General features: G+C 56.2%; 3 protein-coding genes across 3 annotated transcripts; all 3 read left to right on the top strand.

The window, feature by feature from the left end:
- The first annotated feature begins 115 nt into the window (after window positions 1-115).
- On the top strand, window positions 116-4,433 carry ZNF579 (zinc finger protein 579). The gene is made up of 2 exons (XM_038751994.1): window positions 116-144; window positions 2,677-4,433. The coding sequence occupies exons 1-2, from the start codon at window positions 116-118 to the stop codon at window positions 4,178-4,180; spliced, it is 1,533 nt and encodes a 510-aa protein (XP_038607922.1). The 3' UTR covers window positions 4,181-4,433.
- Window positions 4,434-6,397: 1,964 nt separating this feature from the next.
- On the top strand, window positions 6,398-10,080 carry SBK3 (SH3 domain binding kinase family member 3). Its single transcript, XM_038753191.1, has 4 exons — window positions 6,398-6,742; window positions 7,266-7,413; window positions 8,282-8,505; window positions 9,143-10,080. Exons 1-4 carry the CDS (start codon window positions 6,692-6,694, stop codon window positions 9,824-9,826), a joined length of 1,107 nt encoding a protein of 368 aa, XP_038609119.1. The 5' UTR covers window positions 6,398-6,691; the 3' UTR covers window positions 9,827-10,080.
- A 4,839-nt stretch (window positions 10,081-14,919) lies between these two features.
- On the top strand, window positions 14,920-17,450 carry SBK2 (SH3 domain binding kinase family member 2). Its single transcript, XM_038753134.1, has 4 exons — window positions 14,920-15,084; window positions 15,292-15,537; window positions 16,273-16,475; window positions 16,818-17,450. The coding sequence occupies exons 2-4, from the start codon at window positions 15,306-15,308 to the stop codon at window positions 17,409-17,411; spliced, it is 1,029 nt and encodes a 342-aa protein (XP_038609062.1). The 5' UTR covers window positions 14,920-15,084; window positions 15,292-15,305; the 3' UTR covers window positions 17,412-17,450.
- Window positions 17,451-24,784: the final 7,334 nt, after the last annotated feature.

Genomic DNA, 24,784 nt, shown 5'->3' on the forward strand with positions numbered 1-24,784 from the left:
GTCTCGCCCCGCGTCCCGGTTATGAGCCACGGAGGGGCTCGGCCCCAGGCGAGGCTTTGGACCGGGCCCGATGTCACCACCGAAACTGCCTCAGTTTCTCCTCTGGAAAACGGGGATGCCGTACCCGCTCAACCTCCTGTCAAGGTGGTGAACCTCAGGGTTTGACCATATCTGGCATCTCCCCAGTGCTTAGCAAAGACCACGATGACTACTAATGACTAATGACTATGATGACTAGTACGGAGAAGCAGCGTGGCTCTGCCGCAAGAGCACGGGCTTGGGAGTCATAGGTCATGGGTTCTAATCCCGGCTCCGCCACAGGTCTGCTGTGTGACCTTGAGCAAGTCACTTCTCTGAGCCTCAGTTACCTCATCTGTAAAGTGGGGATTACGACAGCTCCATGTGGGACAACCCGATCACCTTGTATCCCCCCAGCGCTTAGAACAGTGCTTCTATTTATGTTATTTTGTTAATATGCTTTGTTGTCCATCTCCCCCTTCTAGACTGTGAGCCCGCTGTTGGGTAGGGACCGTCTCTAGATGTTCCCAACTTGTACTTCCCAAGCACTTAGTACAGTGCTCTGCACACAGTAAACGCTCAATAAATATGATTGAATGAATGAATGCTTCGCACATAGTAAGCACTTAAATTCATTCATTCAATCATATTTATTGAGCGCTTACTATGTGCAGAGCACTGTACTAAGCGCTTGTCTGCTGTGTGACCCTGGGCAAGTCACTTCACTTCTCTGTGCTTCGGTTCCCTCATCTGTAAAATGGGGATTGAGACTGAGCCCTGTGTGGGACAGGGACTGTGTCCTACCAGATTTGTTTGTATCCACCCCAGTGCTTAGTACAGTACCTGGCACATAATAATAATGATGGCATTTATTAAGCGCTTACTATGTGCAAAGCACTGTTCTAAGCGCCGGGGAGGTTACAAGGTGATCAGGTTGTCCCACATGGGGCTCACAGTCTTCATTCCCACTTTCCAGATGAGGTAACTGAGGCCCAGAGAAGTGAAGTGACTTGCCCAAAGTCACCCAGCTGACAGTTGGCGGAGCTGGCATTTGAACCCACGATCTCTGACTCCAAAGCCCATTCTCTTTTCCACTGAGCCATGCTGCTTATGACTGGATAGATTCATTCATTTCATTCATTCAATCGTATTTACTGAGCGCTTACTGTGTGCGGAGCACTGTACTAAGCGCTTGAGAAGTACAAGTTGGCGACATAGAGACGGTCCCTACCCAACAGTAGTAAGCGCTTAACAAATACCATCACTACTATTACTTGGGAAGTCCAAGACGGTCCCTACCCAACGACAGAATCACAGTCTAGAAGGGGGAGACAGCAAATGCCACCATTACTGTTATTAATAATAACGATGGCATTTGTTAAGCGCTTACTATGTGCAAAGCACCGTTCTCTGACTCCAAAGCCCATTCTCTTTTCCACTAAGCCACGCTGTTTTGACTGGATAAATGACACAGTAAGCACTTAACAAATACCATCATTACTATTACTTGGGAAGTCCAAGTTGGCAACACAGAGAGACGGTCCCTACCCAACGACGGGCTCACAGTCTAGAAGGGGGAGACGGCAAATGCCATCATTACTGTTATTAATAATAATGACGGCATTTGTTAAGCACTTACTATGTGCAAAGCACCATTCTCTGACTCCAAAGCCCACTCTCTTTTCCACTGAGCCACACTGTTTTGACTGGATAAATGACACAGTAAGCGCTTAACAAATACCATCATTACTATTACTTGGGAAGTCCAAGTTGGCAACACAGAGAGACGGCCCTACCCGACGACGGGCTCACAGTCTAGAAGGGGGAGATGGCGAATGCCATCATTACTGTTATTAATAACGACGGCATTTGTTAAGCGCTTACTATGTGCAAAGCACCGTTCTCTGACTCCAAAGCCCACTCTCTTTTCCACTGAGCCACGCTGCTTCGACTGGATAAATGACACAGTAAGTGCTTAACAAATACCATCACTACTATTACTTGGGAAGTCCAAGTTGGCAACACAAGAGAGACGGTCCCTACCCAACGGCGGGCTCACAGTCTAGAAGGGGGAGATGGCAAATGCCATCGTTACTGCTATTAATAATAACGACGGCATTTGTTAAGCGCTTACTATGTGCAAAGCACCCTTCTCTGACTCCAAAGCCCATTCTCTTTTCCACTGAGCCACGCCGCTTCGACTGGATAAATGACATAGTAAGCGCTTAACAAATACCATCATTACTAACGGGGGAAAAAGGGATGGAGGAAACTGAGGCAGGAGGGGATGGAGGGGGAGTGCTCACCAGAGGCCGGGCCTCTTTTGCTTTCTGGTCCCCCCGCTTGGAGCTGGTTGGGGGCAGCCCCTCACCCTTCATTCCTCCCATCTGGTCAACACCTCAGACCCCGGGGCTGACCATCTTTTGTGGGGCGTTGCGGCCGCGGATCGTGTTTCCAGGGGGGACGGTTAAAGCGGAGACACTGACACACACTGACACACACTGACACACAAACACACACACGGAGACCCCCGCCCCCCTCCCCAAGCCTCGGCGGCCTCCTCCTCCTCCGCCGGGCCCGGGCGTGTGGGGGAGAAGGAAGAGGCGGCGTCGGGCCCGGCCGCAGCCGCAGGTACCGGCCCCCTTTGGGGGGGCCCAGGCGTCCGGAGGGGAGGGGTCCCACCCCCGAGGAGCGGGATTTGGGGTGGGGGTCTCCCGTCCATCCCCGGAGACCGACCCCTCGAGGCCCAACCTCCTGCTCCCGCTCCCGCTCCTGGTCCGGGCCTCCGCTCGAGGCCTGCGCCTGCCAGTCCTGGATGGAGCCGGTGGCCCGAGGAGGGTCCCCGGGGGGGTCCGGGGAGGGGTCCCCCTGCCCCGTGTGCGGCCGCCGCTTCCGCTTGGCCTACTCCCTGGCCCGCCACCGGCTGAGCCACGGCGGCCCAAGGCCCTTCGCCTGCCCGCTGTGCCCCAAGGCCTTCGGGCGGGCCGCCCACCTGGCCCGACACCAACGAGCCCACGGCCCGCAGCCCCCGCTCCGCTGCTCCGCCTGCCCGCGACGCTTCCCGGACCCCGCACGCCTCCGCCGACACCTGCTCCGGGCCCACGGGGACCCCCGACCCCCGCCCGAGGAGGAGGAGGAGGAGGAGGAGGAGGAGGAGGAGGACCACCACCACCAGCCGGAGGAAGAGGCCGACGCCGCTCGAGGGGCCCCCCAGGTAGCCGACCTGCCACCCGGGCCGGATCCCGAGGAGAAACAGGTGCTGCTGCAGGAGGACTGGACCCTCCTCTGCCTGCGCTGCCGAGAGGCCTTCCCCACCAAGGGCGAGCTGAAAGCCCACCCCTGCCTGAGGACGGCCAACGCCCCCGCGCCCGCCCCCCGACGCCACCAGTGCCCCGTCTGCCACAAGGCCTTCGCCCGGCCCTGGTCCCTGGCCCGCCACCGGCTGGTCCACTCCCCCGACCGGCCCTTCTCCTGCCCGGACTGCGGCCTGGCCTTCCGGCTGGCCTCCTACCTCCGCCAGCACCGCCGCGTGCACGGGCCCCACCTCCCCTCGGGGGGCGAGGGCCCGGCCGGCGACGGGTGGGCCGCGGCCCAGGAGCCCGGGCCGGCGGGCGACGGGCAGCGGCGCGCCCACGCGTGCGGCGTCTGCGGCCGGGCCTTCAAGAGCCGCTACGACCTGGCGGCCCACGCGCGCATCCACACGGGCGAGCTGCCCTTCCCGTGCCCCGAGTGCGGGAAGCGGTTCCGCCGGCGCTCGCACCTGCGGCAGCACGGGGTCACCCACACCCGCGCCCGCCCCTTCCAGTGCGTGCTCTGCCAGCGCGAGTTCAAGCGCCTCGCCGACCTGGCCCGGCACCGCCAGGTGCACGCGGGGGACCGCCCGCACCGCTGCCCGCTCTGCGCCCGACGCTTCTCCCGCGCCTACAGCCTCCTCCGGCACCAGCGCTGCCACCGAGGGGGGACCCCCGGACCCCCGGGACCCTCCCCGGCGCCCTCCCCGGCCTCCCCCGGCGGGGAGGACGCGCCGCCCCGCCCCGCCCCTGCCCCTGCCTTCCTCAGCGCCTCCTGCTTCGACAGCCAGGACCACTCGGCCTTCATGCTGGACCTGGAGGAGGAGGAGGAGGAAGGAGATCTGGAGAACCAGAGTGCAAGACCCTCCTGATCGATGCCCTCCTCTCCCATCCCGGCCCCATCCCTTCCCCTCCCCGCCCTCCTCGACTCCGGGGTACCCTTGGGACCTCCGGCCCCGAGCCGGGATGAGGGAAAGGGGACACAGAGGACTTCTGGAGGCCGCGGCCTGCTCCGTCCGGCCGCCGCCAACTCCGTCCCTCCCCTCGTGGCTCACAGCCCCCTAACTCCGAAGAAGCAGCGTGGCTCAGCGGAAAGAGCTTCGGGGTCAGAGGCCGTGAGTTCCGATCCCGGCTCCGCCACTCGTCTGCTGTGTGACCTTGGGCGGGTCACTTCGCTTCTCCGGGGGCCTCAGTTCCCTCATCTGTAAAATGGGGATGAAGACTGTGAGCCCCATGTGGGACAACCTGATTACCTGGTATCTACCCCAGTGCTTAAAACGGTGCTTGGCACATAATAAGCGCTTAACAAATACTATTATTATTATTATTATTATTATTATTATTATTATTATTAACTCTCCCTGGGCTGGAGGGGCAGAAGGAAATAAATGCCACCGTCTCCCTATGTCCTCAGTCTCTCTCACGACTCCAGACCCCAGGGCTGTGGTATTGTAGGGAGAGGGGCAGGGATGGAGTGGAGGTGGAAAGAGGCCTGTTGAACTCTATGTGTGTTTTGGGGTGTAGGGGTCGGGTCAATCGCTGTCCCCCTCCTCCGCCCCATGTGTCCGTTCAGTACAGTGTCATAACCCCTCACCATTCCCGGGAGGGAAATAAATGTGAATCTGTGAATCTGTGTGGGTGTCTGTGACAGGGTTAGAGTTACAGCTCCCGGCGTGCCCCGGGAGCAGGAGTGAGGGCAGCCGGGCAGATGTGGGGCTTATTGGAGGCTGGAGAGAGTAGGGGGGGCCTAATCCAGAGAACGACCGAGATTCTAGATGCCCCGGCTCTTTAGTCTCTAGGATGGCACTCCCCACGTTACCCCAGAATCCCCGTGACTAAACCGACAGACCCAAAGAGACATGGGACCAGCGAAGGGGGACACAAAAAGGTCGGGGTGCTCCCACCTCTGGGCTGCCTGGCTTGTTGTCCCACCACCTCTGGGGTGCCTGGCTGGTTGTCCTACCGAGGAATCCCCAGGCCCGGATCCCTGGGTCCCCGGGGACGGAGCCCAGGCCGAGGCCGGAGGGGTCTGACGGGGCGGTTGGGCCTGGGTGACCCTGGGGGGCGGGGGTGCTAAAAGGGGAGGTGAAAAGCCGGAGCCACGGGTGGTATGTGTCCCCGGGGACCAGAGGGAGGGATGGGAACAGCCAAGAGATCAGGAATCACTGACCGTTCCTCTCTGGGACCCAGGCATCCTGCCCCCTCCCAGAGCTCGCTCCCTCCAGTTTCGTCTCCGTTCAGCCCCAATAGAATGAGGTCAGAAGTCAGTTCCAGAGCCATCAAGGGAGGCTGCGGGAGTGGAAGGGGATGGGGTGGACAAACGGCAACCCCTTTTTTTGACACTTAGCTTCGGTTTGGTTACTCCGTTTGCCCTCCTTGCCCCCTTCTGCTCCCTCCTTTTCCCTGCTAACCCTGCCTCTTCCGGGGCTTCCTCCTGCATTTCTGAATGTGTCGCGGCCTCCCAGGCCCCCAACAGGGACAGGGAGACAGGCGACCCAAGACGGGAGGAGATAGGAGAGGGGTCGAGGGAGGGGAAGGGGGAAGGCCTTCTTTCAGAGAAAAGAGCAGAAATCCAGCACCAGCGGTATCCATCTGCACGTCCTTTCCTTTGCTGCTCTGGTTGGGAGTGGTCTTAAGAGTCTGGAGAAAGTACGGCGATCTCTCCCCAACCTCATCTCCCCCAGCTGTCCCCACCCAGTCTACTTTTCCAAAATCTCCCCTGGCTCCCCCGGTCACCGGCTCCCCTAGTTGGCTTTCCCCACGTCCCCTTTGCTTCCCCTGCCCTCCGGCATCCCTCCCCTCTGCCTAGGATGTATAACTGCCCCCTCCCAATCTCCACATCCATCACTTCCCCGGACCCTCGTGGCTGCCCCCCACCCACCCCTCTGCTCCCTCCCCTCAACCCTCTCATCTCTAGTCCCAGGGGGGCGGTCACAATGCCCCCTTGTCCACTCATTGTCCTGGGCCCGCAGCCCGGTGGCAGCTAAGTTTGGAAGCTTTGGGGCGGGGGAGAGAGGTGTCCCTGTCATAGATAAGACAGCTCCCGGCCTGCCTTCTCCTCTTAGCCAAAGAGAGCGAGGGAGATTAAAGTTGAAGAGAGAAAGAGAGGGACAGAGCCAGAGACTCACACACACACAGAGTGAGAGAGAGAGAAAAAGAACCCCTGTCCCGACACAGATAGGCAGAAACAGAACAGGGTGAACCCAAAGGAAAGGAGGAGAGAGGTGGGGAAACCGAGCCAGGCAGGAAGGGACAGAAGGGAGAGAATCAGAGACAGAGAGGGGGAGGCTCAGAAACACAGAAAGACAAGAGGCCGTTGAGGATAGGGCATTTAGGATCAGGGATTGGTCTGGTTGCCCGGGAATCGCCCAGAAGATCCTGGTATGGAGTGTGGGGATGCAGAAACCCCCGACAGAGGGGGGCTTGAACCCGAGGTAAGACGGGGGACGGGGGAGACAGACAGACGGAGATGGAGACAGGTACACAGAGGGAGAGAGGCCCAGATGTGGAGATGGGGAAAATGGCGATAGATCAGAGAGAGTCGGAGAGGAGAAATGAGCCAGAAAGAGAGGTCGAACTGGGGCACAATGGATGAACAGGCTCAAAAGGCCAACTGGCAAGAACAAGAAGATGCGGGGAGGCCTGGGGCATGAATTGGTTGGGGGACGGGGGGACGGCTAGGAATTTTGCGGGGGGAATGGAGGGGCAGCCAGGGATTTGGGAGAGAATTGGAGAGGGGCTAGGTTCTGGAGGGTGGGGGTCCGGGTACGGTGGGATTGGAGGGTCTGAGGGGAGAAGTCAACACAGTTACCTAACCCCCATGGCCACTCAGGACAGTTGCCCATGTCCATCACGGTGTGACTCAGTGTGACTCACCAGTCCGGGAGGCGGCGGTGGGCGTGGCGGGGGAGGCCCGGACCCTGATCCCCGCTTCTCTCCTTGGGTCCCCCCACCCAGGAGGACAACGCGGTCATCTTGGAGCGGCTGATGGAGCAGACGGCCCGGGAGCTGACCACCGTGCGACTTCGATCTGCGTACCGCCTGCTCAGGGACCTGGGCAGCGGCTCCTACGGCCGCGTCCTGCTGGTCCGGCCCCGGGCCCAGAGTGAGCCGGGCTCATGGAGGGGTCTTCTCGCTCCCGATCCCTACCGCTGCAGAAGCTACAACTCCAAGCCTCTGGCGTGACTCCTGGCCTAATTGGGAAGGCTGTCCTAAGCCATCCTGAGAGGGACGGGGGTGGGGAGGGGGTCTTTTACCCAGGGTGGGAGGAGAGGAAAAGGGGGTGACAGGCAGGTCGTCTCTGCTGGGTGACCATGGACAAATCTCTGTTCTCTTGTTCTCCCTCATTCTCCCTCATTCTCCCTCCCCTTTAGACTGAGACAGTTTTGGGCCTGATGACCTTCTATCTACTCCAGCGATGCTTGGCAAACCAACAAATGCCGCATTTTCTATTAAGATGCGGGGTTTCTCCCGTGTCCTAGCTGACCTTCATCAGCTGACCATTTGAGTGATCCGTCGGTCAGTTCCACTTCAGGGTCATTCCCAACCCTGGTCCATGGTACCCCAGGATGACAGGTGTAACTACCCCAACCCCCCCGCCCTCCTGCCCAATTTTTCCTCCACATCTCACCCCATCCTTCCCTATCATCTCCCCTTAGCCTGACCCCATTTCCTTAGGCTCCTGAATCTCCCCAGTTTCCCCTTCCCAGTCACATTCCTGCCTTGATTCTCACAACCTCTTGATGGTCTACTCCATCTCCCTAGCCTGACCCTTTTCACCTTGTCGGCCGAATCGTATCTCCCTTCGGTTCCTCCTTGACCCGCCTTCGCTTCCCACCACGGTTCCTGTGGCAGGCCCAGTCTCTGGCCTCCCTTCTCACCAATTCTCCTCGATCCACCCCACCTCGGTACGCCCTGATTCCCCCACTCCTTGCCGGCCTTTCCCCAAGCCGATCCTGTGTCCCTTCCTCCAGGCTCCGCGGGCAGGCCCCTTCCTGCGGCTGTGGCCCTGAAGCTCCTTCCCAAGGCCTCCACGCCCTTCGCCTCCTTCCTGCGTGAATTCACGGTGGGTCGCTGCGTCTCCTCACACCCAGGGCTGCTGCGGACCCTGCCCCCGCCCTTGGAGACCCCAAAGCTCTACGGCTTCATGCAGGAGCTGGCGCCCCGCGGGGACCTCAGCTCCCTTCTCGAAGATGGGGTGAGGCTCAGGGGTGGGGGTGCCTTGGGAGCCGGTGGTCGGGAGGCGGGGAGATATGAAGACATCAGAGGGGTGAAGGGGGACGAGGAAGGCTTAGAGGTGCAAAGAAGAGCCTGGTCCCAGGAGCCAGGAGGACCAGGGTACTAATCCTGGCTCCGCCACTTTCATTCATTCATTCAATCGTATTTATTGAGCACTGACTGTGTGCGGAGCACTGTACTAAGCGCTTGGGAAGTACAAGTTGGCAACATATAGAGACGGTCCCTACCCGACAGTGGGCTCACAGTCTAGAAACTTGTCTGTTGGGTGACCTTGGACAAGTCCCTTCACTTCTCTGTGCCTCAGTTACCTCACCTGTGCAATGGGGATTAAGACTTTGAGCCCCCCGTGGGACAACCTGATCATGTTGTAATCTCCCCGGCGCTTAGAACAGCGCATAGTAAGCGCTTAATAAACGCCATCATCATTATTATTAGCTCATATCTACGCCTGCCCCAGGCACAAACAGAAAAAATTGCTTAGCAAATACCTTCAAAAGAATGATGTCCACCTCCAGCCTCCTCGCTGGGCCGGGGAAGGATAGAGAGGAGCCGAGCGCTGACCGCCGCTGACCCCCGGCTGCCCCTTCCTCCCACAGAAAGGCCTCCCGGAGCGGCGGCTGAAGCGGGTGGCCGGCCAGCTGGCCGGGGCTCTGGACTTTCTCCACGGCCACGGCTTGGTGCACGGCGACGTCAAGCCCGACAACGTCCTGCTCTTCGACGCCAGCTGCCGAAGGGTCAAGCTGGGCGACTTCGGGCTGAGCCGGCCCGAGGGGGCCCCGGTCGGCGCCCCGGCGGGGCCCCTGCCCTCCGCGCCCCCCGAGCTCTGCCTGGTGCACCCGCCGGACACGCTGGCCCTGGACCCCTCGTTGGACGCCTGGGGCCTGGGCGTCCTGCTCTTCACGGCGGCCACTAGCCAATTCCCCTGGGAGGTAGCCCTGGCCCCCGACCCAGCGTTTGAGGCCTTTGCCGCCTGGCTGAACGCCTGGCCCCCCCAGGAGCCTCCCCTTCCTTGGAGCGGCTTTAGCTCGGAGGCCCTGACCCTGTTCCGGGGCCTGTTGGCCCTCGACCCCGAGAGACGCCGACCGCCCCTGACCGTGTTAGAAGTCCTGGAGGCCGACTGGGGTGTGGGGCGGGGAGGGGAAAGCGGGGGCGAGGAGGAGGAGGAGAAGAGGAAGGAGGAGGAAGAAGACTTAGGGGATGGAGAATCCAGCTTGGAAGAGTGGACCGACGAAGAGGGGACGGGGGAAGGGGACACGACAACAGTTCCCCCTCTCCGCTGAGGGCCGAATCTGACAGGTGTCCTGAATGGTAGCCGGCAGGTAACCCCCCGAATCCCCCTCTCTTTCCCCACATCCTATGGGCCAGCTGGGCAGGAGAGATAGTTGGACCGCCGTGACGGATTTCACCTGCACCCCAAACCCACTCCTTTGGCAACGTCCTTGATAAGTCACCTGCCTACCGAGCCGTCTTGTCTCTGAGCCTCAGTCTCCCCAACCTCCCCCCCCACCAACCCTGTAAGAGGATCAGACTGTCAGGGAGGGACAGAGAAGGAGGGATGGGAGGAAGGGAGAGGGGAAACAGCGTGTTTAAGGTGTGGGAAATTTTTTTTTTTTTTTGGTAAATTAAAGGTTGTTTTGAGAGGCTCCAGAGTGTGAGGATTGAAGAGAGAAAGGGGCAGGGTGGGTGAAACCAGATGCAGGGGAGATGGCGGGGGGTGGGGGTGATCTTGGGGGGACGATGAAGCTTGGGGAAGGTGGGCAGAAAGATCTGGGGTATGAAACGGGAATGGGGGGGAGAGCAAATGTCCCCAAATCAAGGAGCGTGGCCTAGTGTATAGAAACCAGGCATAGGAGTCGGAAGAACCTGGGTTCTAATCCTGGCTTCACCCCTTGTCAATCAATCAATCAATCGTATTTATTGAGCGCTTACTGTGTGCAGAGCACTGTTCTAAGCGCTTGGGAAGTACAAGTCGGCAACATATAGAGACAGTCCCTACCCAACAGCGGGCTCACAGCTGCGTGACCTTGGACAGGTCGCTCCACTTCTCTGTGCCTCAGTTCCCTCATCTGTAAAAGGGGGATGAAGACTGTGAGCTCCACGTGGGACAACCTGATTACCTTGTATCTGCCCCAGTGCTTAGAACAGTGCTTGGCACATAGCGCTTAACAAATATTATTATTGTTATTATTATTATGGAAAGAGACCGGGCTTTGGAGTCAGAGGTCATGGGTTCAAATTCCGCTCCACCAATTGTCAGCTGTGTGACTTAGGGCAAGTCACTTTCATTCATTCAATCGTATTTATTGAGCGCTTACTGTGTGCAGAGCACTGGACTAAGCGCTTGGGAAGTACAAGTTGGCAACATATAGAGACGGTCCCTACCCGACAGCGGGCTCACAGGCTAGAAGGGGGAGGCAGACAACACAACAAAACAAAATAAATAGAATAGTAAGTATGTACAAGTAAAATAAATAGAGAAATAGATCTGTACAAAATGCAATCTGTACTATGTGCAAAGCGCTGTTGTGGGAAGGAGGAGAGGAAAAAGGGGGCTCAGTCAGCGCTCAATAAATGTTCATTCATTCCACATATTTATTGAGCGCTTACTGTGTGCAGAGCACTGTACTAAGCACTTCACTTCTCTGTGCCTCAGTTCCCTCATCCGTCAAATGGGAATTAAGACTGTGAGTCCCCCGTGGGACAACCCGATCATCATCATCATCATCAATTGTATTTATTGAGCGCTTACTATGTGCAGAGCACTGTACTAAGCGCTTACCTTGCAGAGAAGCAGCGTGGCTCAGTGCAAAGAGCGCGGCCTTGGGAGGCCAGAGGTCATGGGTTCGAATCCCACCTCCCCCACATGTCTGCTGTGTGACCTTGGGCAAGTCACTTCACTTCTCTGTGCCTCAGTTCCCTCATCTGTAAAATGGGGATTAAGACTGTGGGCCCCACATGGGACAACCTCATCTCCTTGTGTGCCCCCCAGCGCTTAGAACAGTGCTTTGCACATAGTAAGCACTTAACAAATACCAACATTATTATTATTATTGTAGCCTCCCCACGCTTAGAACAGTGCTCTGCACATAGTAAGCGCTCAACAAATATTATTATTATTATTATTATTACCACAAAAAGGCTCCGTGTCCGTGCTGCCCCCTGCTGGTGGACGGGGAGTTTTCCGGCCTGAATCCCGAATTCGGTCCTGAGCCGGCCAGGTGGGGACAAACCCATACGTATTTTGTTCTATTTATTTTATTTTGTTCTATTTATTTTATTTTGTTCTATTTATTTTATTTTGTTCTATTTATTTTATTTTGTTAGTATGTTTGGTTTTGTTCTCTGTCTCCCCCTTTTAGACTGTGAGCCCGCTGTTGGGTGGGGACTGTCTCTAGATGTTGCCAACTTGTACTTCCCAAGCGCGTAGTACAGTGCTCTGCACACAGTAAGCGCTCAATAAATACGATTGATTGAATGAATGAATGAATGAATGAATGAATGAATGAATGAAAGCGACTTGCCCTTAGTCCCACAGCTGACAACTGGTGGAGCGGAATTTGAACCCATGACCTCCGACTCCAAAGCCCGTGCTCTTCCCATAATAATAATAATAGCTGTTTTAGACTGTGAGCCCACTGTTGGGTAGGGACTGTCTCTAGATGTTGCCAACTTGTACTTCCCAAGCGCTTAGTACAGTGCTCTGCACACAGTAAGCGCTCAATAAATACGATTGATTGAATGAATGAATGAATGAATGAAAGCGACTTGCCCTTAGTCCCACAGCTGACAACTGGTGGAGCGGCATTTGAACCCATGACCTCCGACTCCAAAGCCCGTGCTCTTCCCATAATAATAATAATAGCTGTTTTAGACTGTGAGCCCACTGTTGGGTAGGGACTGTCTCTAGATGTTGCCAAGTTGTACTTCCCAAGCGCTTAGTACAGTGCTCTGCACACAGTAAGCGCTCAATAAATACGATTGATTGATTGAATGAATGAATGAACGAATGAATGAATGAAAGCGACTTGCCCTTAGTCCCACAGCTGACAACTGGCGGAGCGGGATTTGAACACATGACCTCTGACTCCAAAGCCCGTGCTCTTCCCATAATAATAATAATAGCTGTTTTAGACTGTGAGCCCACTGTTGGGTAGGGACTGTCTCTATATGTTGCCAATTTGTACTTCCCAAGCGCTTAGTACAGTGCTCTGCACATAGTAAGTGCTCAATAAATACGATTGATGATGATGATGATGAAGTGCTTTACTATGTGCCAAGCACTGCTCTAAGCACTGGGGTAGGTACAAGGTAATCAGGTTGTCCCACGTGGGGCTCACAGTCTTCATCCCCCTTTTACGGGTAGCAGCTGGGAGGGGTGGAGGGGATGCCCGTGAAAAACAGACAGGTGTTTTAATAATTATAATCATGTGGGCATTAGTTAAGCACTTACTAGGTGCCAAGCACTGTTCTAAGCGCTGGGGTGGATACACATGTCTGCTGTGCGACCTTGGGCAAGTCACTACACTTCTCTGAGTCTCACTTCCCTCATCTGTAAAATAGGGATTAAGACTGTGCGCCCCCCCCCCCGCCGTGGGACAACCTGATCACCTTGTATCCCCCCCACAGTGCTTAGAACAGTGCTTTGCACATAGTAAGCGCTTAACGAATACCATAATAAAAAGTCATCAGCGTGACTCAGGGGAAAGAGCCTGGGCTTTGGAGTCAGAGGTCATGGGTTCAAATCCCGACTCCGCCGCTTGTCAGCTGTGTGACTTTGGGCAAGTCACTTCTCTGGGCCTCAGTTACCTCATCTGGAAAATGGGGATTAAGACTGTGAGCCCCCCGTGGGACAACCTGATCACCTTGTCATCTCCCCAGCACTTAGAACAGCACATTGCACATGGTAAGCGCTTAATAAATGCCATCATTATTATAATTATTATTATCAGGTTGTCCCATGTGGGACTCACAGACCTCCCTGTCCCCCCAAACCACTGCAACCGGGACCCAACCAGCTGGAGTGGATGAGGTTATATCTGGGGGGCGGCACCCCCCTATCCGCCCCATCTTACGGTCATACACAGACACACACAACTCACACACAGCCCCGAACCAGCTGCCATGACCTCAGTGCGTCTTGGGACTCCAGGAGCAGCCCGAGCCACGGAGGGAGAAGGCAGGAATTGAGGTCAGGGGAGAGGAAGGCCAGAAAGTCCGAGCCCTGGAAGGGAAGAGGTGGCTGGGAAGTGGGGTGGGAGGCTAGGGCTGGGAGCTGCGGGTCTGGACCCCTGGGGCCTTAAGAAGGGAGTAGCGGGGTTGTGGATGGGGCTGGAGGAGGAACTGGGGGCTACAGGGTCGGGGGGAGGGTCCCCAGGGGGTTCGGGGGTATGAGACAATGAGATTCCAGAGCTATGTGGTAGGGGATGAGCTCAGATATTAATGAGGGGACAGGCAGGTGGCTGGGCAACTGGAAGAGCTGGGGAGGGCGGTTGGAGGGAACAGGGGGCTGGGCTTGGGACGCCTGGGTTCCGCCAAAGGAGGGCTGAGTGCCTAGCTTGTTGGCAGCCACAAGCAGAGGGTCAATGCCCTGAATGGTCACAGAGAGGAGTGGATCTGGCTTCCGATGTGTGTGTTGTGTATACTGAAAGGGGCAGGGCCTCAGGGACACCCCCCTCCGCAAGAAAGAGGCGGGCTCTTCACCTCTATTCCCGGGCCAGGCCTGGCGGGAACCCAAACAACAACTGCCCCAGCAGGAGAGACCCGAAACCCACCCCCTGGAAGAGGGGAGGCCAGGGCGGGGGAAGGACCCGGGAGGTCTGGACCTCAGGACGGAGCAGAAGACTGGGAAGGGGAGGCCAGGGATTCGGGGAGCAAAGGAATCTGGAACACAGGACACCTGGGTCCCTGAAGGGAGCGAACGTGGGAGGTTGGGGCGGGACGATGGTGAGGGTGGCTGATGGAAAGAGGAAGCTGTGAAGCCCCTCTGGGCCTCTGTCCATTCCCAGGACCCAGGCATCCTGCCCTCGGGCCACGGCTCTCCCCCACCTCCAGGCCCTCGGGGGCGGGGCACATCTGTCTTCTCTTGAGGGGAGGGGGTCCCCTCTCCTTTCCTTCCGACCCCCCTGCACACCAGGCAGCCAGTGCTGTTTGTTTTGGATACCGGGGGCGTCTCCCTGGAATTGGTTTGTCTCACCCTCGGGTGAGAGGCTGAGGAAGTGGGGTATGGGGGAGGGAAAAGGGGGGGGGTGAGGGTGAGAGAGAGACAGAGAGAGAGAGAGGCAGGCACGAAGCGGGCACCCAAAGTGCCCAATGCTTTTCCCTCCTCCTACTACTGGTCTCCTGGGACCCGATCCCTTAAAACCCTGCACCCGGCCTTTCGCTCAAAGGGAAACCGAGTCCACAAGGGGAGGAGTTTTAGGGTACCATCCCCGGGCAGGGGACCGGCTATATGCCCCCTCCGACCCCGATCCCAGGAGGGAGCGAGGCTTGAGCCCAGACCCCCGACCAAAGACCAGCCCCGGAGCCCCAGCCGAACCCGGTAAGTGACTCCCGCCCTGATCCCAACCAATCCTGATTTCCAATCCCCTCTCCACCCTGGAGTCAGCCTAACCTCTCCCCTGCTATTTACAAACAAGCTCAGACCACAACTGGTCCACACCTCCGACCCCCAGCCCTCACTCCTACACATAACACACACGTGTCCAACCCTTTATCCCCTTCCTCCTTTTTTCGGCACCAACTCCAGAGCTGCCCAAAGCCATGACAGGGAAGCAGAGCGAGGGGGACCCGGGAGAGGGAGACCTGGGGCTGGGGGACCTTACCCCCGAGGAGCTGAGCGAGGGGCAGGCGGCCGCCCTGGTGCTGGAGGAGATGCTGGCCCTGATGTCTCAGAGCCTGGTGCAGACCGAGATCGGGGAGCTGTACCACGAGGTCCGCCAGCTGGGCCAAGGCCGCTTCGGCCGCGTCCTGCTGGTCTCCCACCGCCGCAGAGGTACCGGGCGGGGGCCGGAAGGTGGGAGGGGGGTGTCCGGGAGCCACACGTTTGGCCTCTCTCTCTCTGGGGGCCTGAGTGGGCATGGATGGGAAGCCTCTTGAGGTCCTCCTCCCCGTGGCCTTGGGGTCCCCGGACGGGGGGTTGAAGCGGGAGGGCACAGGAGGATGAACTGCTCTCTATCCGATGCCGCAAATTGGGCTCGCTGGGCTGGCCCGGGATGGGGCGGGGAGCCCTCGGAGCAGGAGAGGCAGGGAGGGGAGATAGGGGTAAAGAGACCCAGGAGCTGAAAAGCAGGACCACCAGGGATGGAAGGGAGAAGGACCGGAGCGGGTAGTGGGAACTGCAACAAGATAAATCCAGGACCGCCCTGATTATTATTAATTTTAGTAGTAATAGTAGTAGTAGTAGTAGTAGTAGTAGTAATAATGATGGGACTTGTTAAGTGGTTTACTACGTGCCAAACACTGAACTAAGTGCTGGGACAGATCCAATATAATCACGTTAGACGCAGTCCCTGTCCCACCTGGGGCTCGCAATCAATCAGTGGTAGTTACCGAGCACTTCCTGTGCACAGAGCACTGAACTAAGCACTTGGGATAGTATGACACAACAGAGTTAGCAGACAGGTTCCCTGCCCACCACGAGCTTAAGAGGGAGCTTACAGTCTAGAGCTCCGAGGCTCAGTAAAAGAGATCTCCATTTCCACGCTGGCCCCCCCGGGACCCGTCCCAGGCTCGCTGATGGCCCTGAAGCTCCTGCCCAAGGATCTGACCCCCCGGCACAGCTTCCTGTACGAGTTTTGCGTGGGACTGGCCCTCGGCTCCCACCCGGGCATCGTGACCAACTTGGGCATCGGCCTGGAGTCCCACGACTGCTACGGCTTCCTGACGGAGGCCGCCCCGCAGAGGGATCTCGTCGCCTTCATCCAGCCCAAGGTGGGCAGGGGGGTGGGGCGCGGGGGGATGAGAGGGAAGGAGGGGAAACCCAGGGGGCTGCAGGGCTCTGTAAAATGTGAATCCCCTGCTGCGGAGGAAGAGGCTTAAATAATAATAATAGTTATTCTTATCATAATGGTATTTGTTAAGCACTTACTACACGTCAAGCACTGTTCTAAGCGCTGGGGTAGATACAAGCTAATCAGGTTGGACACAGTCCCTGTCCCACATGGGGTTCACAGTCTTATACCCCGGGCCTTCAGCCTGGAAGACCGAGGCCTGGCGAGCGGGGGGCGGGATGGGGAGCCTCACCGGTGTCTTCCCCTCTGCCCCCTCGCCCAGGCCGGCCTCCCGGAGCCCGCGGCTCAGCGCTGTGCGGAGCAGTTAGCCGCGGCCCTGGAACACATCCACTCGCGGGGCCTCGTGTACCGGGACCTGAAACCCGAGAACGTCCTGGTATTTGATCCCGAGTGCCAGAGGGTCAAACTGGCCGACTTCGGCCACACGCGGCCCCGGGGAACCCTGCTGCGCTTGGCCGGGGGCCCCATCCCCTACACCGCTCCCGAACTCTGCGCCCCGCCCCCCCGGCCCGAAGGCCTCCCCATCCAGCCCTCCCTGGACGCCTGGGCCCTGGGCGTCGTGCTCTTCTGCCTACTGACCGGCTATTTCCCCTGGGAACGCCCGCTGCCCGGCGACCCGTCCTACGAAGAGTTCGCGGCCTGGCAGGCGTCCGGCCTCCCCCGGGACCGGCCGCCCCCGTGGGCAGGGCTGGCCCCTCCGGCCACGCAGCTGCTGAGGGGGCTCCTGGCCCTGAGCCCCCGGGAGAGGAGGGGCGTGGGCTCCATTCGAGGGTACCTGGGCAAGGCTTGGAGGGAGCCAGGCCGGGGCAAGGACGGCGAGGGCGAGCGGGGAGAGGAGGAGAGCGATTCACAGTGACCGGGGTTGGCGGGGAAGGGCTGGGGTCTCCCACCCAGGACCCACTCCGGGATGACTCTCTTGGGCTCCCGAGATGGGGAAAGGGGCGCCAGGGGTCTATGGTGGAGATCTCTCACTCCATCCTTGTCTCTCATTCTTCACCTCAACCCATCTCTCTCTCTCCCTCTTCTCTCTCTCTCTCTCCACCCATATCTGACCTCTTCTTCTCCCTCTCCTCCTCTTTGAGTCAACAAATGTTTATCGAATGCCCCCCACTCAGCTCTCCTCCCCTCACCGCTCTACGCCCCCTCACCGCTTCCTGGTCTCCGCCACCCCTTCTCCCTTCTGATTCTTTCTCTTTCCAGTTAGAGAATAAAGTCCCACAGAGGGTTCCCTCTCAGCTGCGCTCCAGGTCTGGGAGGGTGGGAAGAGGTGGGAGGGAGGGGCCGAGGTGTGGGAGTTGGGGTGGGAATGGGGAGAGAGCCACCTCAGGAGCTGGCAAGCGCCCATCTGGGTCTTCCGTTGGCCTCCAGCTGCCGTCCCCGTCCCGCTGTGTCCCCTGGCAGCTGCCGCTGCTACCGGCTGTGTTTGCAAACACTCTCTTCCTCTCCCGCCACCCAACCTGGCACCATGCCTAGCTAACATGAGAGTGGGGGCACATATCCCGTGTCAAGCGTCCCCCCCCACCCCAACAACCTCCTAGGAAAGCACCCGGAAGGAAGAGGTCACTCCAACTTTTACACTCTAAATCCACTTGGGCCTTCAGAAGGAAAACCCAACCCCCTTCTTTTCCCCCTTTCCTCACCAACCCCTGAATCAGGGTGGTCTTCCCGGAGGAGATGAGGGCCGAGGGGAAGGTGGGGTATCTCAGGTTCATACGCTTTCAACAGGATCCTGAAATAGCCGAAGCGATTAGGGTGGGAATGACAGGAACTTGGCTTGGGGTCGGGGGGCAGCGGCTGGGAAGAATGGAGGGAGGGGAAAAGTTGAGGGGGAAAGGGGAGGTGGGGGGGTTCAGTGAGAGTGTTAATTGCAGGCAACTGGCAGAGATTAGCTGAGAAGCGATAATGCCAGGGGGCTAGGATCAGTCCCTGTTGCAAATTAAAAAGCGAAGCATTAGAGTAGAAGGGGGAAGATACAGAAGTTGGGGGGTGGGCCAGGGGGAGAGACCCTCTCAGCTCTAATCGGACAGAAGGGATCGTGACTGGGCTCAGCCTAGGGGATCGGGGAGGTGGTTCTGGACTCTGCGACCAGGACTGAGAGGGGAAAGGGCGAAAAAGCGAAGGCTTGGAGGGGCGGGAGGCTCAGCGTTCTGGGACTTTCGAGGCCCAGGGGCCTCAGGCTTCAAGCTTCTTGGCCCAGAAGCTGGGAACTGAGGGGGAAACAGCCCGCTCCTCGGCCCTGAAACTCACTAGAGCCAGTCCTCCGGAGCCTGTGGTTTGGGCGGCCAGCTGGAAGGTCTCAGCTATCCCAGTGGGTGGCACCTTGGGGCCGAGCCAGTCCCGAGCCAGTCCTCGTGGCCTGGCCTGGGTCTTGGCTGGCACCGGGCCCTGAAGGGCCAGATGTTTGGGCTTAGAGGCCACTGCCAGGTGGGGAGAGGGCCACTGGGTAATTAAACACACACTTCCAAGTCAGGGCTCAGGTGGCTGGAGAGGAAGGGTCAAGAGGAGGAAAGAACAATCCCCTTCCCTCTCACAGCTCAGACTTCTCAGCACCCCCAGTGCCAGGGAAGGAAGGAGACAGTGATTCCTCCCGGCCCCCACTGCTCTGTCTCCCCAGAGGGGAGCCAGCCACCATTCCAGGCCCGAGGCGGTGGGTTGCCCTTTCCGACCCCCTTCTCCTGCTCCGCTTTCCTCCTTCCCTCACTCCCTCACCCCTCTACTGACCTCAGACGGAGGAAGACCAAAACTGGAGCGTCCCCATGACCACTTCCAGGCGGGCTGGTCTTTGGATTTCTACCGGTTGGCCTACTCCCTTTCCGCTCCTTGGGAACAGGGCCCTCACCTCCACCTCTCCGAAGATCAGAAGAGTCGGCTTTGTGGATGATGATGATGATGATGGTGATGGTAGTGATGATGATGACCAGGAGGAGGAGGGTCCCTGGGAATTCCGGGGCTACTGGAAGCCAGAGATGTACTTCCCTGGGATGATACACGGAATCCGTTTGGAGCTGAGGCTGAGGGTGGGTTTGGTGTGAATGAGACCAAATTCCCTCCAGAAAGGGCCTGGAGCTGGATAGCGTGTGGAGAGGCGGAATCCAGAGCCGAGGCCTCCGAGGCCTCCAAGGCCCTGGCTTCTCCTCTCCTCCCATTCCCCGAATTTCCTCCTGAGAGCCATGGGGCCGACTTTCCCCTTCCCGCCTGTCCCCATTCTTCTTCCAGAAGCCAAGTTTCCAGGCCTCCCGGGTCCTGGCTCTTCTCTCCTCACGCTCCCCAACTCTCTTTCCGAACACCAAGCATCCGGCGCCCCCCACCCCCTCCGGCCCCCTCCCTCCCCCCCCAGACCTCCAGGATCCCCATGCCCTGTTTTCGAGAGCCTGGCTCTCACTCTCCCTGCCCCCGTCAGAGGCTATTTAAGTCTCCCGGCTTAACCAGAGTGCGGGAGTGGAGAATTCCCGGCGTTCCGGCCCGGCACTCAAGCAGTTGCTTGGAGCCCATCAGAGGGTTCCTCATCTCGTACCCCGCCCCCCTGCCCCATCTCCCTGAGTAACCAGACCCTCGTGGCCTTTTCCCTTCCCAGCCCCTGGGCAGCAAGACACCGTGACCTCAGAGGGCCCGACTCTGGCCTTCACCGGACACCCCCACCTCACCATCTTCCCCTGCCATTCCCATCTCTCCCGACCCTCCCTACCTTCCCACTGTGCCCGCGGGAAGAGGAAGGCGGGGCTGAGGGGCAGAGGGGGAGAATCATGCCAAAGAGAGGGGCCGCCTGTCCTCCTTTCTTTTCTCCCCATCTGCCTTCCTCCGTGGTGGAGTGAACAGGAAAATCTTTCTAAAATTGCAACAGAAAAGTCCAGGGAAGACTCGCCTCCCCAAGGCTGATGTCCCAGCAGGATCATGGAGGCAGGACGTGAAGGTGGATAATAATAATAATAATGGCATTTGTTATGCGCTTACTATGTGCAAAGCACTGTTCTAAGCAGTGGGGAGGTTACAAGGTGATCAGGTTGTCCCACAGAAGGCTCACAGTCTTAATCCCCATTTTACAGATGAGGTAACTGAGGCCCAGAGAAGTTAAGTGGCTTGCCCAAAGTCACACAGCTGACAATTGGAGGAGCCGGGGTTTGAACCCACGACCCAAGTCATTAGACCCAAGTCATTAGACCCAAGTCTAATGACTTTTAGACTTTTAGACTGAGAGCCCACTGTTGGGTAGGGACTGTCTCTATGTGATGCCAATTTGTACTTCCCAAGCGCTTAGTACAGTGCTCTGCACATAGTAAGCGCTCAATAAATACGATTGATTGATTGATTGACCTCTGACTCCAAAGCCCGGTCTCCTTCCATGGTGGATGGGCTTGGGAGTCAATCCGGGGTATTTATTGAGCACTTACTGTGTGCCGAGCACTGTACTAAGCACTTGGGGAGGCACGATAGAGTAGACAGAGAAGCAGCGTGGCTCAGTGGAAAGTTCCCGGGCTTGGGAGTTACAGTATCATCGGTTCAAATCCCGGCTCCGCCACCTGTCAGCTGTGGGACTTTGGACAAGTCACTTCACTTCTCTGGGCCTCAGTTTCCTCATCTGTCAAATGGGGATGAAGACTGTGAGCCCCATGTGGGACAACCTGATCGTCTTGTAACCTCCCCAGCGCTTAGAACAGCGCTTTGCCCATAGTAAGCGCCTACTAAATGCCATCATCATTATTATTATCTCTAGGTCACACAGCAGGCAAGTAGCAGAGCCGGGATTATCATCATCATCATCAATCGTATTTATTGAGCGCTTCCTGTGTGCAGAGCACTGTACTAAGCGCTTGGGAAGTACAAGTTGGCAACATATGATTAGATTAGAACCCAGGTCCTCTGATTCCCAGGCCCGGGCTCTATCCGTTTTCATTCAATCGTATTTATTGAGCGCTTACTGTGTGCAGAGCACTGTACTAAGCGCTTGGGAAGGACAAGTACAAGTATCCACTTGGCCACGCTGCTTCTCCCATCAGAAAATGGGCCTGATGGGCCCGGGGCTGAGGAGCCCACCAACCTGACTCTCCCCAGAACAAGGGTCTCCCCCTCCCCTGGTCTCTTGGGCAATTTTTAAGTCAGCAGTGGCCACAACAGAGATGAGTGGCCATGGGAAGGGCCCCTGTGACTGTGGGCCTGGGGTAGTTGCCCCTTTATCCCAGTGGCTAAAGGAGGCCTGGCCTTTCTCTTTCTGCCTCTCTTCCTCCCTTCAAGGCCCTACTGAGAGCTCACCTCCTCCAGGAGGCCTTCCCAGACTGAGCCCCTTCCTTCCTCTCCCCCTCGTCCCCCTCTCCATCCCCCCATCTTACCTCCTTCCCTTCCCCACAGCACCTGTATATATGTTTGTACATATTTATTACTCTATTTATTTATTTTACTTGTACATATCTATTCTATTTATTTTATTTTGTTTGGTTTTGTTCTCTATCTCCCCCTTTTAGACTGTGAGCCCACTGTTGGGTAGGGACTGTCTCTATATGTTGCCAACTTGTACTTCCCAAGCGCTTAGTACAGTGCTCTGCACACAGTAAGCGCTCAATAAATACGATTGATTGATTGATTGCCTCTGTTTCTCTTTGTGGCCTCTACCCACCTGCTTCTCCCTCAGCCTGTTTTTCTTTTTCCCTTTCTCAGTCTCTCCCCATCATGGTCTTTCCTTCGATCTTTGCACTTCTGCCAGTCGGTAATCATTTCCTGGAATCAATCATATTTCCTGAGCGCTCACTGTGTACAGAACACCGTACTAAGCGCTTGGGAGAGTGCAATATAACAGAATTGGTAAATATGTTCCCTCCCTACAATGATCGTACAGTCCAGAGGACTGGGATGATGATGATCAATCAATCAATCAATCGTATTTATTGAGCGCTTACTGTGTGCAGAGCACTGGACTAAGCACTTGGGTAGCACAAGTTGGCAACACATAGAGATGGTCCCTACCCAACAGTGGGCTCACAGTCTAGAAGGGGGAGACGGAGAACAAAACAAAACATAACAACAAAATAAAATAAATAGAATAGATATGTACAAGTAAAATAAATAAATAGAGTAATAAATAGAGTAATAGAGTAATAAATATGTACAAGCATATATACATATATACAGTATATATACAGTACACAGATGATGGTATTTATTAAGCGCTTATTCTGTGCCAAGCACTGCTCTCAGCGCCGGGGTAGATACAAGGTGATCAGGTTGTCCCACGACATTCTCATTTTACAGATGAGTTAACTGAGGCCCAGAGAAGTTAAGTGACGTGCCCAAAGTCACACAGCTGATAGGTGGCAGAGTCAGGATTAGAACCCATGACCTCTGCCTCCCAAGCCCGGGTTCTTTCCACTAAGCCATGCTTATGTCCTGATGATATTACTTAGTGCACTCAAAGGGAGAGATAGAGATAAGCAGAAGTGCTTAGTCCAGTGCTCTGCACACAGTAAGCGCTCAATAAATACGATTGAATGAATGACTTGGTCTCTACCTCTGTTTTTCTCATCGTGTCACTGGGTATAACAATCAGTAAATGTATTATATGTATATATGTTTGTACATATTTATTACTCTATTTATTTATTTTACTTGTACATATCTATTCTATTTATTTTATTTTGTTAGTATGTTTGGTTTTGTTCTCTGTCTCCCCCCTTTTAGACTGTGAGCCCACTGTTGGGTGTCTCTATATGTTGCCAACTTGTACTTCCCAAGCGCTTAGTACAGTGCTCTGCACACAGTAAGCGCTCAATAAATACGATTGATTGATTGATTGATTGATTGCAGAGCACTTGGGAGGGTTCAGCAGGTTTGGAAGACACATTCCCTGAAAAGAGCTTACAGTCTAGAAGGACCATATGCCTTTCTCCCCGCTGCAACCCCAAGTCCGTTCTCTCTTCCTCTGTATCTCTCTAGCTCTGCTTCTTCCTAATAATAATACTTACGGTACTTTCATTCATTCATTCAATCGTATTTATTGAGCGCTTACTGTGTGCAGAGCACCGTACTAAGCGCTTGGGAAGTCCAAGTTGGCAACATCTAGAGACGGTCCCTACCCAACAGTGGGCTCACAGTCTAGAAGGGCGGGACAGACAACAAGACAAAACATATTAAAATAAAATAAATAGAATAAATATGTACAAATAAAATAAATAAATAGAGTAATAAATACATACAAACATATATACATATATACAGGTGGTGTGGGGAGGGGAAGGAGGGAAGGTGGGGGGATGAGGAGGGGGAGAGGAAGGAGGGGGCTCAGTCTGGGAAGGCCTCCTGGAGGAGGTGAGCTCTCAGTAGGGCTTTGAAGGGTACTTGTTAATCACTTAGTATGTGCCAAGCACTGTTCTAAACGTTGGGGTACATATAAGTTAATCAGGTTGGACATGGTCCCTGTCCCACATGGCGCTCACAGTGTTAATCCCCATTTTACAGATGAGGTAACTGAGGCCCAGAGAAGTGAAGTGACCTGCCTAAGGTCACACCGCAGACATGTGGTGGAGTCAGGACTAGAACCCAGGTCCTTCTAATAATAATAATAATGATGGCATTTGTTAAGCGCTTACTATGTGCAAAGCACTTCTTCCTCTCCCCCTCCTCCTTCTCCCCATGCCCCCGCCTTACCTCCTTCCCCTCCCCACATCACCTGTATATATGATGTATATGTGTTTGTACATATTTATTACTCTATTTACTTTACTTGTACATATTTATTTTATTTTGTTAATATGGTTTGTTTTGTTGTCTGTCTCCCCTTTCTAGACTGTGAGCCCACTGTTGGGTAGGGATCATCTCTCTATGTTGCCGACTTGTACTTCCCAAATGCTTAGTCCAGTGCTCTGCACACACTAAGCGCTCAATTAATACGACTGAAGGAAGAAGAAGGTTGTCCCACGGGGGGCTCACAGTCTTAATCCCCATTTTCCAGATGAGGTAACCGAGGCTCAGAGAAGTGAAGTGACTCGCTCAAAGTCACCCAGCTGACAACTGGCAGAGCTGGGGTTTGAACCCACGACCTCTGACTCCAAAGCCCGGGCTCTTTCCATTGAGCCACGCTGCTTCTGAATCCCAGGCCTGTGCGCTATCCACTCAACCACACTGCTTCCCTAATTCTCCATGTCTGGATTTCTGCTTTCCAGGATCTGGAGGCCACTACCTCACTTTCATTCCTCTCAATGAATGAATTCCTCTCATATACCAATTTCTTTCTCTCAATCCCTC

Source organism: Tachyglossus aculeatus, chromosome 10 (genome assembly GCF_015852505.1).
Source record: "Tachyglossus aculeatus isolate mTacAcu1 chromosome 10, mTacAcu1.pri, whole genome shotgun sequence".
Taxonomy (NCBI): domain Eukaryota; kingdom Metazoa; phylum Chordata; class Mammalia; order Monotremata; family Tachyglossidae; genus Tachyglossus; species Tachyglossus aculeatus.